The 18,524-nt window shown below is 35.3% G+C and overlaps 2 protein-coding genes across 2 annotated transcripts; one reads left to right on the top strand and one right to left on the bottom strand.

The window, feature by feature from the left end:
• Positions 1–437: 437 nt before the first annotated feature.
• LOC114385862 (uncharacterized mitochondrial protein AtMg00810-like) lies at positions 438–1,178 on the bottom strand. Its single transcript, XM_028345917.1, has one exon. The coding sequence runs from the start codon at positions 1,176–1,178 to the stop codon at positions 438–440; it is 741 nt and encodes a 246-aa protein (XP_028201718.1).
• Positions 1,179–16,799: 15,621 nt separating this feature from the next.
• LOC114385861 (protein MAIN-LIKE 1-like) lies at positions 16,800–18,278 on the top strand. Its single transcript, XM_028345916.1, has 4 exons — positions 16,800–17,192; positions 17,324–17,713; positions 17,816–17,980; positions 18,084–18,278. Exons 1-4 carry the CDS (start codon positions 16,800–16,802, stop codon positions 18,276–18,278), a joined length of 1,143 nt encoding a protein of 380 aa, XP_028201717.1.
• The last annotated feature ends 246 nt before the right edge of the window (positions 18,279–18,524 follow it).

Raw genomic sequence — 18,524 nt, 5'->3', positions numbered from 1 at the left:
TATTTATACACTGCACATATAGCTACAACAACCTTCATAGTTGTCAAACTAACTTCCTCCTAACTACTAACTAACTGAATTACAACATACATCAACATTCCTCCTTAATTCAGATTAGTCAAGGAAGTCACTCCTAACTTGTCTCTCAATTCCTTGAACTTGATAGACTTCAATGGCTTAGTTAGTATGTCTGCAACTTGATCTTCAGACCTGCAAAACTCCAATTCAAGCTTCTCCTTACTCACTTGATCACGCAGGAAATGAAACTTGGTTTCAATATGTTTACTCCTGCCATGTGCCACAGGATGCTTAGCTAAATCAATTTCTGATTTGTTATCCATCAACAATCTTATAGGACTGCAATTTCTCAAGTTTAGCTCTTCCATTAAAGCTTCTAGTCATAGAGCTTGACAGGCTGCCATAGCAGCAGCAATATATTATGCTTCACATGTTGACAAAGCAACTACACTCTGCTTCTTTGAGCACCAAGAGATTGGTGATGTTCCAAATTTGAAAACATAACCAGTAGTGCTTTTCCTATCATCCTTATCACCACACCAATCTGAATCACTATAACCAAACACTTCTCCTTCTATATTCTTCTGACTATAAGGATATAAAATGCCAAGATTCAATGTTCCTTTCACATACCTCATAATCCTCTTTGCTGCCAAGAAGTGAGGTGTCTTTGGTTTCTCCATAAATCTGCTTATCAACCCAACACAATAAGCAATATCAGGTCTGGTGTTACATAGGTACCTCAATGAGTCTACAATTTGCTTGTACAAGGTAGGATCAACTTCTTTCTCATCCCCATCTATTTGCAGCTTAATTCCAGTTTCAGTTGGTGTGATAACAGAATTGCAATCCATCATATTGAACCTCTTTAGGATGTCTTCTGCATACTTCTTTTGATGCATGAAAATCCCTTTACTGGTAGAAACAAATTCAATATCCAGGAAGTATGATAGTTCACCAAGATCAGACATCTCAAATTCATCCATTATTCTTCCTTTGAACGCTCTTATATCTTCTTTACTACTGTCAGTCACTAGCAAATCATCTACATAGAGACATATTATCAAAAACTCACCAGAATCTGTGTTTCTGACATAAACTCCATGCTCAGTAGTGCACTTGGTGAAATTCTGCTGTACTAGAAAGCTATCAATTTTCATATTCCAGGCTCTAGGAGCCTGCTTGAGGCCATATAATGCCTTATTCAACTTGTAGACTTTATCCTCTTGTCCTGCAACTACATAACCAGGTGGTTGAGTTATGTAGACTTCTTATTCAAGTGGCTAATTCAAAAATGCTGACTTTACATCCAGTTGATATAGAGACCAATTTTTGTTGCAAGCAGCTGCCACAATGAGCCTAACAGTTTCAAGTCTTGCAACGGGAGCGAAAACCTCATTGTAATCCAAGCCATGTTTTTGCAGAAATCCCCTTGCTACTAATCTTGCCTTATACTTGAACACATCTCCATTAGGCTTTACTTTAGTCTTATAGACCCACTTCACATCAATTGGTCTTTTTCCTTGAGGCAAATGGACTAACTCCCAAGTCTGATTCTTCTCAATTGATCTCAATTCTTCTTCCATAGCTGCTCTCCAATGTGAACTTTGTGAGGCTTCATCATGACTCATTGGTTCTGATTCAGTAAGTAGAGCAAAGTGCACAAAATTCTCTTCTGCAGTGATTGTTGTATCAGGATACAATTCATAATCTCTAAGTGTTTGTGGCACTTGTCTCTCTCTTTGTGACCTTCTGAGTTGCTCTCCACCTGATGGTACATCCTCTTCACTTTGTTTGTCTTCAAGGTTCACAATCACCTTTCTTTCACCATTGTCAACATCATTTATTTCCCAATTCCAGCCCTTTGTTTCATCTATCAAGACATCTCTGCTAATCACAACCTTCCTCATTCTAGGATCATACAGCTTGTAAGCACCAGTTGGATGATATCCAATGAGTATCATTGGTTCAGCCTTGTCATCAAGTTTCTTTCTGTTCTGCTCAGGCACATGCCTAAAACACAGTGAACCAAATATTCTGAAATGACTCACACTAGGATTTTTTTCTGACCATGCTTCTTCAGGTGTGTATCCCTGCAATCTCTTAGTGGGACACCTGTTCAGAATATACACAGCAGTAGAAGTTGCCTCTCCCCAGAAATAATGAGGCATTCCCTTCCCTTTCATCATGCTCCTGGCCATGTTCAGAATGGTTCTGTTTCTTCTCTCAGCAACACCATTATGCTGAGGTGTATAGGGATATGTCACTTCATGAATTATCCCCTATTCATCACAGAATACTTGAAATTCATGTGAGTTATACTCACCACCTCCATCTGTTCTAAGCACTTTGATTACCTTATCACTTTGTTTTTCACTCAACAGCTTAAACTTCTTAAAAGTGTTAAACACTTCACTTTTCTGTTTAATGAAATATATCCACATTTTTCTAGTAAATTCATCAATGAATGACACAAAGTAATTGTTACCTCCTAGGGATTTCACCTCAAAAGGACCACACACATCAGAATAGATCACTTCAAGCTTTCTTTTGAATCTGATTGGAATTTTTGACTTGAAAGAATTCCTTGGTTGCTTTGACACACAACACTCAACACATAATTGTTTTGGTATCTCAATTTGGGGAAGACCATGAACCATTTTCTTACTTTTCAATTCACTTAAACTCCTAAAATTTAGATGACCAAACCTGTGATGCCACATCCAACTTTCATCACTTGTAGAAGAAGCCAAGCATTGAAATTTTGCAATCTGAATTCCAATCTTGAATGTTCTGTTTCTTGACAAAGAGGCCTTTAGGATCAGCCTCCTCTTGCAGTCAAATATCTTCATTTGACTGTCCTCCATCTGCATTGAGTAGCCCTTTTCTAGCAACTGTCCCAAACTCAACAAGTTATTCTTCATATTGGGAACATATAGCACATCATTGATAAATGAGTGTTGTCCATCCTTCCTCTGAATCATCACTTTTCTAATGCATTCTACAGTTACAGAGCTGTTATCTGCAAACTTGATCTTGCTCTTCACCTTATCATCAATGTTTACAAACCACTCTCTATGTCCAGTCATGTGATTGGAACAGCCCGTGTCAAGATACCACAGATTAACATTGTCTTCTTCTGAGTTTGTTGTTGCCATTAGTAACACTTTATCAGAGTCAGAATCCTCATCTTGTGTCAATTGAGTCTCATTTGCATTTCTTGGAACCATTTTATTTCTGCATTCATCTGCAAAATGTCCCCATTTCTGACAGTTATAACACTGAATCCCTTTCTTGTTGAATTTCTTCTTGCCCACTTTGTGATTCCCTCCACCTTTCTTGTCTGTTTCTTCATTCTGGTTATGATTTCCAGAACTGTTGGAGCCTTCACTTGACCCCTTCCACTTGTTGTTCTTCCACTTTCCCTTTCCATTCTTATTCTTGCCACCATCATAGTTGTTCCCTTTGGTTGTTTGGGCTTGCATAGCTTGCTCAACTGATCTGTGTGAATTTCTTTCATTGAGCCTCATCTCTTGAGCTTCAAGAATTCCTTGCAGTTCTTCAATCTTCATTTCTTCAAGATTCTGGCCTTGCTCAATTGCCACCACTATATGATCAAATCTTGGTGTCAAGGTTCTTAATATCTTGTCAATGATCCCCGAGTCTGATTGCTTGTCACCATAAGCATTCATTTGATTTGTAATTGCCAAGACTCGAGAAAAGAACTCACCAATGCTTTCTTGATCACTCATTTGTAGAAGTTCATACTGCCTTCTCAAGGTCTGCAACTTCACCTTCTTGAGTTTGCTATCCCCTGCATAGGATTTCTCTAGAGTATCCCATGCCTTCTTTGCAGTATCAGCAGATCTAATTTTTTGAAAATTATCTGCATCTACACACTGATGAATAATGAACAACGCCTTTGCATCTCTTTTCATCAAATCACGGTGAGCCACCTTTTGTGCATCAGTTGGGTTCCTGTCAAGTTCTTGAACCCCTTCTTGCACCACTTCTGTCACATCTTGAAATCGAAAGATTACCTTCATCTGAGCACACCAATCATCATAGTTCTTCCCTTTGAGAACGGGCATAGATGCTGGAAAATTTCCATTCGAGGAAGCCATCTCAATTTCAGTATCCAAGGATCTTGAACTTCTGCTCTGAATACTAGTTGTTGGGACAAAGAAGCTCTTCACACACACTCACACTATACACTCACTCACTCTATGTTAGAGAATAAGAGAAGATGAAAGAATTAATTGAGAAAATATAGGAAACTTAGAATTCTGAATTAAAACTTCTGCATTCTCATTCTCATTCATACTCTTCATTTTCATTCATGATCACTACTATATTTATACACTGCACATATAGTTACAACAACCTTCATAGCTGTCAAACTAACATCCTCCTAACTACTAACTAACTGACTGAATTATAACATACATCAACAAACATCTCCTAAAAAAATTTGTTATAAACAAATATGAATCGTGGTGTGATTAAGATAAATTACAAAAATTACTGATATTGTTTTCACATGTAATTACAACAAAAGTACGTTTAAGTTGATTATAAATAATTTATTGATGATGTTTGTAAGGTCAATTATGTGTCCAACGTTTATAGTGGATCATTTGGTTAAATGAAACATGCATCATACTGCCAAAATGTGAAGGATTAATTATGCGTCATGAATTAGAAATATAGAGGAAAGAAAAAGATTAATCAAGATCAACTTGTTTACGTAATAAAATGGATCAAAGAAAAAGGAGACAATTGAAAAGTTTGTTTAAATAATTAGAAAAATACAAGTCAAAATTACCAACGTATCCATTAAATCATTGAAATGTCTGATAATTATGTTGTTGTTGTTTGTGCCTAAAGATTATCACAAATGTTAATTGTTTATTATGTTGGTGTTTATATTTAGTCATAATATTATTTATAAATTATTTTTTAAAATATTAATAATTATTAATAATTATTCTTACAATTAGTTACATTATATGTTAGTATTTAAAAATTATAATAATTAATTATATTATTTAAATATATTACTAATTATTATTTTATTTGTATAATTTAAAAATATACATAATAAAAAAATTGAAACTAAAAAGCCCTGTTTAAAAAAACTCGAATTCTAAACGCGGTGTGAAAAAAGTAAATAAAAAACAAGGTGTGAATTTGTATCCTTCAATCCAAAATAAGGAATAGTTTTATAAATAATTTGGGAGAATTAGTTGGAGATATTAAAATATTAAAAGATATATTTGGGTGAAAAATTCGAAATCCAAGGAATATATCCTTATCAGTTCCCACTTTCCAACCTGTGGACGCGGATATTACCTGAATATTTGTAGAATGGTGAGAAATCTGAGGCAAATACCTTATCAGTTTCGAACATTACTAATGTTGTTGTAATTAATTATCAAGTGGTTATTGATCACTTTCATCATCAATATTTATCATGGAAATTAAAATGAGCCCTCTTGTTACAACATGTTTCTCCAACAAATTAGCTTTCTCGTATAAAGTCGTCTCTAAAATTAAGAGATGTGCACATTAAAATAGATAACGTTAATCTCAGTATCAAATGGCCATTCTGTCATCGAAAGAGTCTTATTAGGTAAATAGAAATAGCACTCTTTTCACCAAAGGTTTCTCATGTAGCGCTGTATTATATTTATTTTATTTTAAAATAATTTTATATTAGACTATTTATTTTAACTATTATTGTAATTAATATAATAAAGGTGTAACTTCTAGTTAAGTGTATTTATTTTTAACTTTCTTTTAAGCTTTATTAAAAATATTATAAGATATAGAAGATTAATAGTGAAATTCATAATGAACAAATGTAATAATTGAAACTAGAAATATAATGAAAATAACTTATCTATAAATAAAAATTATAAGAGTTTAAAAATAATTTAAAAAAACTAAAATTATAACACCTCAAAATATATTTTTATTCATACAATAAAATTGAAATTTATATAAAAATATTATTTATATTATTCATATACTTCTAAGTTTTCAATTACAAGCTAACTTTTTCAATTTTTAATTTTCTAGTTTTATCAAACATAACCTAAGACATAGTAAAAAGACTAAAAAGGTTATTTTCCTTGATATCATTTATACCAATAAGAAAATATAAAAGAAAACACTAAATTTAAAGAGGAAATTAATTTTGGTTACAAATATACTTGATTATAAATAAAATAAAAAATTAACAAGCTATGTTAAAATACTTTAAGTAAAAATAGACATGACGTACAATCTTGAGTACTAACCTAAGTTTTTTTTTACTCTTTAAACCCAACCGCATATTACATTCCACGAGGACCATTGAAATTAATTTCCACAATGTCATGCAGTGCCCCCGCACTCCACGAAGAGAGATGGAATTAATTTCTACTGATGAATTGATGAATAGTTTTTTTCCTTTCCACAACGTCCATATTTGGAATAGTTACTTCAACCAAGCATATAAATGTATGGATGTCTTCCCATCATCAACAAATCTTCTTGCGTGATCATGGAAGCCTCTGCCACCAATGTTAAATTCTTCTTGCTTTGTTTATTATGTCTAATCATGTTCAACTCTTTTATATGCAGTTTGAAGGTTCACTGCAATGAGAAGGATATGAACACACTCCTACACTTCAAACAAGGGGTCATAGATCCCTCAAGCTTGCTCTCTTCATGGTTCCCTGAGCTAGATTGGTGTCAGTGGATAGGAGTTAAGTGTGACAACACAACAAGTAGAGTTACAAAGCTTAATCTAGCTTGTCATACAAATCACTCTAAAGTTGTTGCTTTGCTAGAGAAGGATGACAAATCAAAGTGCCTATCAGGTGAATTCAGCTTGACTTTGCTAGCTGGAACTTGAATTTTTTAGCTTCTTGAATTTGAGCAACAATGACTTCAAGTCTATCCATTATAATTCAATGGGTAGTCAGAAATTTCATGACTTGTCAAGAGGTAACCTTCCCCATCTGTGTGGAAACTCCACCAACCTCCATTATCTTGATTTATCATATAATTATGATCTTCTTGCCGAAAATCTCCATTGGATTTCACGTCTTTCCTCATTATTGCAATATCTTGACCTTGGTGATGTTCATCTTCACAAGGAAACTGATTGGCTTCAATCAGTGACCATGCTCCCTTCACTTTTAGAGTTACACTTGGTGAGTTGCCAACTTGAAAACATCTATCCATTTCTTCAGTATGCTAATTATACTTCACTTCAAGTTCTAAATCTCGCTGACAATGATTTGTATCTGAGTTGCCTAGTTGGTTATTCAATCTTAGTTAGTTGTGACATCTCTCATATTAACCTTAGCCAAAATCATATGCATAGCCAACTACCTAAAACATTGTCAAATCTGAAAACTCTAAAGTCCTTGGTGTTATCTGATAATTATCTCAAATTAAGGACCCATTCCAAATTGGTTAGGACAACTTGAACAACTACAAGAACTTGATCTTTCTAAAAAAAAATTTTCTGGTCCAATCCCTGCAACTTTGGGAAACCTATCATCCTTGGTTAAATTGATACTCAAGTCAAATGACTTGAATGGAAATCTTCCAGACAATCTTGGGCAACTCTTCAACTTGGAGAGCCTCTAGTTGCAGAAAATTCCTTGACTGGAAATGTGTCTGAAAGAAATTTAAGTTTTTTTCAAAATTAAGACACTTTTCCATGAGTTCACCGGCCCTGATCTTTGATTTTGATCCTAAATGGGTCCCTCCTTTTCAACTTCTAGACATTTATTTGGGCTTTGTGAGAAACAAACTTCCTGTATGGCTATTCACACAGAGTTCTCTGAAAGTTCTAAGGATTGTAGACTCAACTGCTTCATTTGAACCTCTTGACAAGCTTTGGAACTTTGCTACTCAACTTGAATATTTCTATCTGCTAAACAACATGGGGACATATCAAATGTGTTGCTAAGCTCCAAAGTGGTTTGGTTAGTTTCCAATAATTTAAGAGGTGGCATGCCTCGCATATCACCAGAAATGGGTATTTTATGCTTATATGATAACTCATTGTCTGGATCCATTTCTCCTCTCATATGTGACAATATGATAGATAGAAGCAATTTAGCTCACTTGGACATGGGTTACAATAATTAATCTGGAGAACTAACAGATTGTTGGAATAATTAGAAATCATTGGTTCACATTTATTTAGGATATAACAACTTAACAGGCAAAATTCCTCACTCAATGGGCTCCTTGCCTAACCTTCGATTTTTGTATCTGGAAAGCAATAAGTTCGGGGGAGAGGTACCTTCTTCACTTAAAAACTGCAAGAATCTTACCATACTTGGTCTTGGTCACAATAATCTTTCTGGAGTTATACCAAGCTGGTTGGGACAAAATGTTAAAGGTCTTAAATTGAGATTCAATCAATTCAGCGGCAATGTTCCCACGCAGCTATGCCAACTTCATTCAGTAATGGTGATGGATTTTGCAAGTAATAGATTATCAGGACCAATACCGAATTGCTTGCATAACATCACAGCCATGCTTTCTAGTAATGCTTCAACTCGTGAAGTCGGCTATACTACTCACTTTGCAGGTTTCTCAATACCCATTACATGTAGTATTACGATACTTATAAAAGGCAACGAGTTAGAAATTTTTAATTTGATGAATATCTTTGATCTCTCAAGTAACAACTTGTCTGGAACTGTGCCTTTAGAAATGTATATGCTCACTGGGTTAAAGTCCTTGAATTTGTCCCATAATCATTTGATGGGAACGATACCACAAGAAGTTGGCAACTTTTGGAACCATTAGAGTCCATTGATCTCTCAAGAAATCATTTCTCGGGAGAAATTCCTAAGTCCATGGCTGCCTTGCATTATCTCGAGGTGTTGAATCTCTCATTCAACAATTTTATGGGCAAAATCCCAACAGGGACCCAACTTAGGTTCTACGAACCTTAGTTATATCGGCAATCTTGACCTCTGTGGACCTCCACTTACAAAGATATACCCAAAAGATGAAAAATCCGACAATACAAAATCAATGGTAGAAGAAGATGATGATGATAAATATGAAGTATACTCCTGGTTCTACATGGGCCTGGGAATTGGGTTTGCTGTTGGATTTTTAGGAGTTTTGGGCATCATTTTCTTCAACAGCAGATGCAGGCATGCTTATTTCTGCACCGAATGCATCACTTTGTGATACAAAAGGTGGACTCCATCTATTGAAATAAAAGAACTTGCTGTTGATTTTGTGGAGAAAATTATAGAAAATAGTGGAGAGAAGAGAGACAATACGTATGTGGAGGAAATAGAATTATTCTATTCTAATTCATATTGTTCTTAGCAGCAATACAATAAATAACAAAAGATAAACTAATTAGATAACAAGATATTAGCAAAACAGAATATTAAAACTAACTTGCTCCTTAAAAATAGGAATCACTTATTGACTAAGCTAATCCATTAAAACTGACTTACTCCTAAAATATAGGAAACCAACTTATTTACTAAATCCTATTTTTAAAACTGAAAAATAAAATATTATGCAGTTACAAAAGTATATCTTCAACGCTTCTCCTTGCTTTTGGAACTGCAAACTCCAATTCTTTGCCTTAAGAATTCAAGTTTGTTGATAGGTAGTGACTTTGTAAACATGTCAGCCAGTCGATCTTTAGACTTGCAGTAAATTAAGTTCACATCTTCACCTTGTTGCATCTTTGTCAAATAATAGAACTTGATGTTGAAATGTTTAGTCTTCCCATGACACACGAGATTGTTTGCAATAGCAATGGCTACTTGATTGACAACAAAAATTTCAATTTTGTTCTTTTGAGAAAATAGAATGTTTGGCCTTGTTGTAGTGACATACAATAGACATCCAATCAAGCTCCTATAATATCCTTCATCAATGTTATCAACACTTTCTTCCTTGTTGAACTTCTCCTTTTGATTCATTGGTGTGCTAACAGATTTGCATTCCTCCATTTGAAACTTCAAATTTTCTTTTGCATATTTCCTTTTTTTCATGTTTAGCATTCTTTCAAGATGGCAATGACCAAGTCTCTTGTGCCAGAGTTCCGTGGGTGTGACTTGAGTGAAATAGGTTGTATGTTCCTCCTCTGCTGAAACAAATGAAAAGCTTTTACCTTTCATTTTAACTCTTAGAACTTCCCAGCCAGCAATGTCATAGATAAAGCAATGTTGATGTTCAAAGGACACTTTAAATCCCTTTTTAATTAACTGACCTACACCTAGCAAGTTTTGGTCAATGTTAGGTACATAAAGAACATCTGATATTAATTTGATATTTGAACAGGTTGAAATTGCAACAATTCCTTTTCCTTTTACTGGAATATAGTCACCATTCCCAATTCTGACCTTTGAGACATTAGTTGGCTTCAAATCCTTGAATAGAGTCTTATCATATGTCATGTGGTTCGTACAACCACTATCAACCAACCAACTTTCACTTGATTCACTATTCAAGAAGCATGTGGCCACAAACAGTTGGTCCTCCTCTTCTTGATTAGTAATCTGAGCTCCCTCATCATGGTGATTTTTGTTAGGGCAGATCATCACTTCATGCCCTATCTGGTTGCACTTGTTACATTTTGCATCTGATCTCCTCCAACATCTGAAAGGTGCATGACCTTTTTTGCCACAATGCTGACAAGGTAGATAATTTTTCTTTTTATCCTTACCTTTGTTTTGGTTGTTTGCACTATTTTCGCTGCTTGCTGGTTGATTCTTCTTGAAAAAAATCCTTTTTTGCTTTCATCAACTTCATGATGTTTGGCAGTCAAAACACCTTCGACAACACGATCTTGCCTCATCAACCTTCGCTGCTCTTGAGCTTGCAGGGCATGTAGCACTTCTGCCAATGTGATTTTCGACAGATCCTTTGTGTTCTCCAATGAAGCTATAGATGCTTCATACCTCTCCGGCACCGTTACCAAAATTTTCTTTACAATTCTCGAATCAGCAAAATCACTTCCCAACAACTTTATCTTGTTGGCAATACCCAGCAATTTGTTTGAGTATTCTTTGATTATCTCTGACTCTTCCATCCTTTGAAGCTCAAATTCCCTCCTTAAATTCAACACTTGCATGCTTCGTATTCTATCATCTCCAGCGTATTCATCTTTCAAATAATCCCAAATTGCTTTGAGTGATTTAAGAGTCATGATTCTGATGAATATCATTTGTGAAACACCAGTGAACAAACATGACCTCGCATTTGCCTTCTTTATCTTTCTTTCCTTGTGATTTTTAATTTGGGTCATGGTGGGATTTTCAAGCAGTGGATATATTTCATAATCCTCTTTCACAGCATCCCACAAATCCAAAGACTCCATGTAGGATTGCATTTTCACTTCCCAAAGATCATAATTCTCTCCATCAAAGATTGGAAGAGTTATGTGGGAAAAACTTGTTTCACCTTTCATGGTACAGGTCCCGTAAGAATAAGGCTCTTGATACCAATTGTTGGTTTTGTAGAGGAAATTATAAAAAAACATAGGAGAGAAGAAAGACAATACCTATGCGGAGGAAATAGAATTATTCTATTCTAATTCAAATTGTTCTCAGCAGCGATACAATAAATAGCACAAGATAAACTAATTTGATAACAAGATATTAACAAAACAGAATATTAAAATTAACTTGCTCCTTAAAGATAGAAACCACTAAAACTGACTTACTCCTAAAATATAGGAAACCAACTTATTTATTAAATCCTATCTTTAAAACTGAAAAATAAAATATTATGCAATTACAAAAGTATATCTTCAACACTTGCAACTGAGGTAATGGTACGTAAAGGATTTTTATTTTTTTTAGATATATAAAATATGGCATTTTTTATTTTAGTCTTTAAATTTTTTTTAGTCGCTTTAAAAGATTTAAATTATTTTAGTACTAGTTCATGCTGTAAAGTAATAACATTAAGCCGATGATGTCGAATCAGCAGTTTTGGTTGTCCATTGACTTGCTGCAACAGAACAGTAACATGCATTTTATTTTATTTTTTGGATAAATTGTGTTGCGTTTTTGAATTTCTCTCGCATCAAGTTATTATTTGATAAGAAGAATAAAATCAAAAAAATATTTAAAAGAATAAAATCAAAACAAAAATGGATTAAAAAAAATCTTCTATTTTAATTTTTATAGGGATAAAAAGTTTAGTTAAATCTTAAATTGAGTTTTAAATCAAATACATTATTCACTCTTTGAAAAGTAAGAATCTTTGATCCAACACGTGTACACGCAAGTACACAAATACATACACACATGTATATAAATATACCCACGTAAACGCCTGTCACTTATGCACACACACAAGTATAAACTCCAGTTACATTGTACACTGCAGGTTCTTGATGTGCTTCTACAACTACAAGTAACTTAATGCAGCCGTTTTTGAAAGGGGTCACAATATGTTAATCATACTATAGAAATAAAAGTTGTGACTTGGACGTTGAAGTTAGGCGTTTTTTATTTTTAATAAATATTTAATTTTTGTGTTTATTGTTTAATAAATTTTTATTTTGCTTTTGAATTTACAATAAAATAATACTTTTATTTTTTATTTTTCATATTTTATTTTAATCCTTGATAAATCAAAAAAATTTGTTTTACTTTCTAATAAATTAACAAATTTTATTTTAGTTTGTGCTAGTAATTAATAAATGAAAAATATTTATCATGAAACAATTAACAAATTTTATTAATTTATTAGAAGTTAAAAATGTCAAGGACTAAAAAAAATAAAATTATTGTTTAATTTATTAAACACTCATCCCAGAATAAAAATTTATTAGGAAACAAATATAAAATTAGATATTTATTAAAAATAAAAAATATATTCAAGCCTTCAACTTACTATTCAGACTATAGCAGACGATATTAGCTCTATAGGATTTGTGTTTCGTGACAGTTTGCAATATTATTTTTTTGTAATATTATGTAAAATATTTTGAAGATGGTTTTATGATAAATAAAAGAAATTAAGTTAGAATGGTCATTCTCTATTAACTTCCTTTCCCTTTTTCATTTGCAGCGTGTAATACTACTGTTTAACAATAACTTAATGGTAGCTTTAAGAGATTTTTTTTTTACAGTAACTTTAAGAGATTGGTTGAGTAAAGTTAAAATAGGATTTCACATTTGATGCATTGAATATTTGAATCCTCAACCAAATTTTTGTACTGAAGTAAATGTAAATCCTTCTTAAATACGTGGGGCTGTTGCTTATTCAGTTATTCTCTGAAAGGTGGTCCACTATAATAGAGTGGATTATCAGATGATTCTTAGTTGGACAAACCTCTGATATTGTTGTCTACTACCTTTTCAATCTGCTTCATGAAACTTTGTTGCTGGTGTCAGTGGTGTGTTATACAACCTGGAGGATTTTTTGCACCATAAATGCTTATGCAGGCATCATTATGTTTCGTAGGCTTTATATGTGGTTTATCCGATTTGTTAACTTGAAACCAAACTTGCCTTTATAGACTAGAACCTTTTTTACCTAGCCCAACTTAACCAGCTGAACCAAACAAGTTTGCAGTTGAGATATCTATGGTTTGGGTAATTATGAGTTAACTTGAAAGTTCATCTGGGCTTTCATAACCTTGCGCTTTCCATTGTTCACCAATTTAGTACGGAGCACTGCTAGGTGCACTCATCAGTTTTGCTGGTGCACCCAACAATTGTTGTGAAAAGGCCTTTTAGCCCTTGAGTATTTTTTTTAAGAAAATAACTCTTGCCTCTCTCTCTCCCGCGCCGCGATTGAGCTTCTTCTTCCTCGGACCCTTCTGCTTCTTCATTCTTCTGCGCCGCGATTGCATCTTCTTCATTCTTCTTCTTCTTCTTCGCCTCCCAAGTGAACCTCCCAAGCCATTGCCGCCATTGTTGCTGTGATTAGGAGGAAGGTGTGGTGGTGCTTCTTCTTCGCGTTTCTGCTTCTTCTTCGCCGTCCACAGTCGAGGTAAGTTTCTTGAACCTTTTGTTTTTTCCACCATTGTTGCCGGCGATGGCGGAAACCGCTATCGGGAAGTTGTTGTGCTTTTTACGGATCAGGTGATCCGTAAGCATGTTCCGGATCAAGTTGATCAAGAAGATGCTTACGGATCACTTGATCCGTAAACTACTCAACATACTTTACGGATCAGGTGATCTGTAGAACTCACAGCTTCATTTTAATTGAAAAAATGTCAAATATTTGATACATTGTGAGCTTTTTTTGAAATTAGGAATTTTGGTTATTAGGATCACTTCTGAATGTATGCTAAATATTTGATAAATAGTGTCATTTTAGAGAATATCTATTGTTTCAATTTGATTTAATGCAAATATGTAATTGCCTTTTATGTAATTGCTACTTAGAACTGAATGTGGTATCGAAAAATTGATTCAAACGCCTAGATAACCTTAGCAAATTAAGTTCAAAAGTAACATGATTAGGAAAAATCCCTAAAACTTGATCAATAGTTGATCCTTAAGAGAAAAAGGAAAATGGGAAATCATTGCTTCACCCCCACCAACACCATATAGTTGATCCCTAAAACTTGTATGAAATTATCCAAATATTCCAAACCATATATTGCTACTAAAACTAGTCTCATTATTACAAAGATAAAAATCATAACTAGAGTAAGCACGGGCACAAAGATGCCACCCCCACCAACACCTTCCATAGTCCTAAATGTTGATCCTAGGAATCCAATTATGCTACCCAATATTATATGCATGGCATTCACTTACTCAAGGAACAAGTCTTATAGACACTTACTTCCCTTATAATTTTTCTAAAATACAAATTTCTTAAATCCAACCCTTGAATCTTGATAATCATGTGTATCAAGTTTTAATAGAATATTCATTGTATGTAATCTTCTTTTCTGGTACCAATTACATATACATTTTACGGAAGGCAACAACACGGGAAGATTAATTTAGGGTATTTTAATTTAGACTGTACAATGTGGGGGTATTTTTTTTTTCTTTGATTTTATGGAGACTTAAAAGGGATATTTTGCGGACTGTATAGTGACTCAGAGTTTGATTGCTTAAAAAAAATTGATATCGAAGAGTCCTGCAATGCTTGAGAGGTATGGTGGATTTGTTATATTTTAATTAAAGAATGTAGCAGTGTAGCTTTCTTCATATTCAAAACATGCAACAAGTCCTATTAGAATATTATATTAGCTTTATTTCATCTGTTCCCTGCACCTTTGACCTTCCCAGAAAGACAACAAATACAGTATCTGTCTTTGATAGCACCCTTAACAAAAAAACAGCTAGACTGTGTTACTTCCCTGCAAATCAATGTTCCCCCTTTAATTAGGTTTGCTTGCCTTATTTTGTTTTTGGTTGTTTCAATATTGTTGAACTTGAACATTGTAATTTGCATCTAAAATATATCTTCATAACTAATTACTGACTCTTGGACACATTAGAAAAAAATCTTGTCCCAGTTAGCAGCTAATATCCCTTTTTCATAGACATACATATTAGTTAGGCTTGTTATATAAAGTATATGATGAATAGAATAAAACACACATCAGTGGTTACATTTATGGGTCTATTTAGATAAACTTTTCTATATGTATTAGAAGAAAATGAGAAAGTAAAATGAAAAGAGCTTTTCTTATAAGCTAGAATCAACTTCATGCACATTAGTTTTTAGAAAAGTTTAATAAAAGAACTTCTATAGGAGTGCATAAATTGATTTTATTTAGAAGAGAAAGTCAATCCACTTTACCTTGATGTTTCTTTCTCCTATAGATGCTTATATAGAAGTTTATCCACAAGGACAAATATAGAGGCCATCTCTAAACAAGTCCTTATCCACCTAATCCAAATTTAATTGAAACCAAGGTTATGCAACATATCAAACAAGAAACTCTAAGATATAGAATCATATGTTTTTTCATAGTCTATTTTAAGAATCAAACATTCATTTTTACAACACTTCACTTCTTCGACCACCTCATTAGCAATGATCACCCCATCAAGCATACTCCTCCATAGGAACACCCCTTGTCTCCCATCAATAATCGCATGCAACACACTCTTAAGCCTCTAGGACAAGACCTTAGATAAAAGTTTATAAATACAACCAATTAAGGAAATTGGTCGAAACCCACCAAGGCCTTGTGGATCTTTTACCTTAGGTATAAGTGTGATAAAAGATGGGTTACTTCCCCTAGGCAAAGACCAAAACCTATGGAAATCCTCAACACATCATCCCTAAGCAAGTGACAAAATTTCTTAATGAACAAGAAAATGTAGCTATTCAGTCTCGAACTCTTATTACCATTGCATTCCTTCAAGGCTTCTAGAATTTCTTTCTCCTCAAATTTTCTAATCAATGAAATGTTATCTTTTCCCTTAATCTTAGTGAACGCCACCCCTCCAAGTTTTGGTACAAATTACATATGATTCCCTTAGGCAAAGACCCAAAATGTTCATTTTTAGCTAGATGCTTTCAATGATTTTAATCACTCACTTAACCATGCTTTCAATGATTTTAATCATTCTCATTTGTCATCTGGCTTTGGTGGGTTTGTGAGACTCACGCATGTCAACTTGTCTGATTCTAACTTTGAAGGGGATATTGCTTCCCAAATCTCTCATCTTTCCAAATCAGTGTCACTTATAAGCAATGCATATATCTTTTCAAAGTTCAAATATCCTTTTTCTACCAAGTAGTGCCTGAAAAAACATAATGCCTATATGCGTTAGACGCATGAAATTTGAGAGAATGAAATGAGTGATGGATTTTGCGGTACTCATTTGCAGATCATGGTTAGGACTAGAGGATTAGGTCGTGCCTTAGGTCACGTTACTGGCAGAGGTGTGGGCCGAGGAGATCGTGATGATTCCGATGATGCTCCGCAGCGTCGACGGCCTACCGCATCCGCACGGAGGCAGCGAGTTGTTGTAACTGTGGCACACGATGAGCCAGTGGTCCCTACGCCAGATGTTCAGGCTGACGTATTTCTGGATGACCCGATGGCACCAGCTGATGTAGAGGACATTGTGGCAGACATTCCTGCGGACACAAGCGCAGAGGCTGCTGAGGATGAGCATGAGGGATTTCCGGGTGGTCCGAACGACCCATACGTGTTGACCCAGTATACGGATCACGTTGCTTGCAACGTATGGACGGGAGAAGTATTTATAATATTTATTTTTAGTTACTTGTAAATTATACTTTATGCTTGAAATTAGTTTTCCTTTAAATGATGATTTTAATGAATTTTGCGTTCCTTTATACTTCAATTCAAGAGCGTGCTGAGTTGAAGTTATCCTCTCATAGGAGGAAGGTTCATAGTTTAGGCAGGCCTGTCCCTGCCATTGAGGGACTTGTTGCTGGTACAGGACTAAGTCCTCTGATCGCGTGTTCAGTAGACACCGGCGATCGAGGACTTTTGTCCTCGTTTGTGGAGCGGTGGCACTGGGAGACGTCTAATTTCCATCTCCCGGTGGAAGAGCTCACCATCACGCTGGACGACGTCTCCTCGCTTCTCCATCTGCCCATGGTTGGCGACTTACACGACTTTCAGCCCTTGCACGTGGACGATGCTATTCAGATGCTGATGGACTTATTGATGGTCTCTGCAGAGTCTGCCAGGGCTGAGACAACCCAGTGTCGTGGACCGTACGTACGCCTGCAATGGGTACGTGATATATATGAGCGCCGATGCCAGGCAGGTCATTGGACAGCTGCGGCTCGCGCATATCTTCTTCATCTTCTGGGTTGCACTCTGTTTGCTAACAAGAGTGCAACCAATGTGCATGATATCTACTTGGAGGCCCTTTGTGACCTCAGTATGACGGAGAGGTACGCCTGGGGAGTGGCTGCTCTGGTGCATATGTACGACCAGTTGAACGATGCATCTATCAGCCACAGTCGACAGCTTGGTGGTTACATCACACTGCTGCAGGTAACAAATATGTTTTTCATTCGTCCAGGCTCAACAATGTTCAACTTTAAATTTTGTTACACTTTCATTATTAATGTTTATAATTTTGATGTTACATCTGTAGTGCTGGATTTACGAGCACTTTCCGTCAGTCGCAGACTCCACTGCTGATCAGGACTACGACAAGGATTCTCTGCGTGCGTATAGGTGGATTGCGATGAAGAAGACCGTGAAGAGCATTCGTACACCGGCGTACAGGGAGCGCCTGGACCGACTTCGGATTCCAGATGTCTGTTGGATCCCGTATGGGGAGCACTGATTGGTCCGGGACTTCCACGTCATATCATGCTATTCCGGTCTCTTGCGTTGGGGGCCTGTTGCTGTTTATTACCGACCAGAGAGGGTCGTGCGGAAATTTGGATACACGCAGACCATTCTTGCTCCTCCTGTCGATTCATGGGTCTCGTATGATGATATACACGACAGGTGGATGCACTACTCGGAGAAGTGAAGTGTGCCAGTGACTTATGGATCAAGTTTATCTGTAAGTCTCTTACAGATCAAG

Source organism: Glycine soja, chromosome 15 (assembly GCF_004193775.1).
Source record: "Glycine soja cultivar W05 chromosome 15, ASM419377v2, whole genome shotgun sequence".
Lineage (NCBI taxonomy): Eukaryota > Viridiplantae > Streptophyta > Magnoliopsida > Fabales > Fabaceae > Glycine > Glycine soja.
This window is presented reverse-complemented; position numbering and strand designations above follow the sequence as displayed.